The sequence below is a fragment of the Hyposmocoma kahamanoa genome, unplaced genomic scaffold (assembly GCF_003589595.1).
Source record: "Hyposmocoma kahamanoa isolate Upper Pololo Valley unplaced genomic scaffold, ASM358959v1 132, whole genome shotgun sequence".
NCBI classification, from domain to species: domain Eukaryota; kingdom Metazoa; phylum Arthropoda; class Insecta; order Lepidoptera; family Cosmopterigidae; genus Hyposmocoma; species Hyposmocoma kahamanoa.
This window is the reverse complement of record NW_020653467.1, coordinates 525,024-525,702: the sequence shown is the minus strand read 5'-3', so window position 1 is coordinate 525,702 and position 679 is coordinate 525,024. Positions and strand designations below refer to the sequence as shown.

General features: G+C 37.1%; 1 protein-coding gene across 1 annotated transcript in view; it reads right to left on the bottom strand.

Annotated features, from left to right (window-relative positions):
* LOC113240332 (myosin-I heavy chain) overlaps positions 1-438 on the bottom strand; it is a 28,839-nt gene extending 28,401 nt beyond the window's left edge. The window contains exon 1 of the mRNA XM_026477605.1: positions 304-438. Within this exon, the coding sequence (XP_026333390.1) occupies positions 304-438 (135 nt within the window). The remainder of the gene's footprint in view (positions 1-303) is intronic.
* Positions 439-679: the final 241 nt, after the last annotated feature.

The window sequence follows — 679 nt, the reverse complement described above, 5'->3', positions numbered from 1 at the left end:
TATATTACTGCGTTCCGGTTTTGAAAGGTAAAGGTACTGGTATAATTACAGGCACATGGGACTTGTCAACTTAAGTCTCAGTTTGCGACTTAAAGCTCTGAGCGGTGCTGCAACTGTTATAGACAGGCGTGTCGCTTACCACCAGACGCGCGATTTGTTCGTTCGATATAAAAGAAAAGTAACAATATCACAATATCTTTAGCGTAATCATAAATGACAGGCAACCCGCAAGGCGCCTAAGATTTTCCCATACGAACAATAGACGTAGGAAGAATAATCCTATATAATAATAGTGACAATTACGCGTTCGGAAGGCGGAAAACGTTTAGAAAGTAGCAACTCATTGTGTGACGACGACAGATGATGAGTCTCAGTCAAAGAAAACGGAAAACATTTTTTTAGGAGGTTGGTAATCTCGTTGAATTTATATTTATGCATTGCAGTTTAAAAATATATCGTATTTTAGTTAAATTTTCAGTGATGGTTTTCGCAACTGATATGTTAAGATGCACAATGACGTAAATAGATTAAATAAATACGTCAGTAAAAAAAAGTTCAGAATGATCAATTTTAAAAACTTACATTTCGTCGGGGATAGTGCAAATCCGCGTATGTAGTAGTCGGTAAAAAGCGCGTATCTGCACGAAATCAATTTCACAGGAGAGGGGATTTAACGTTA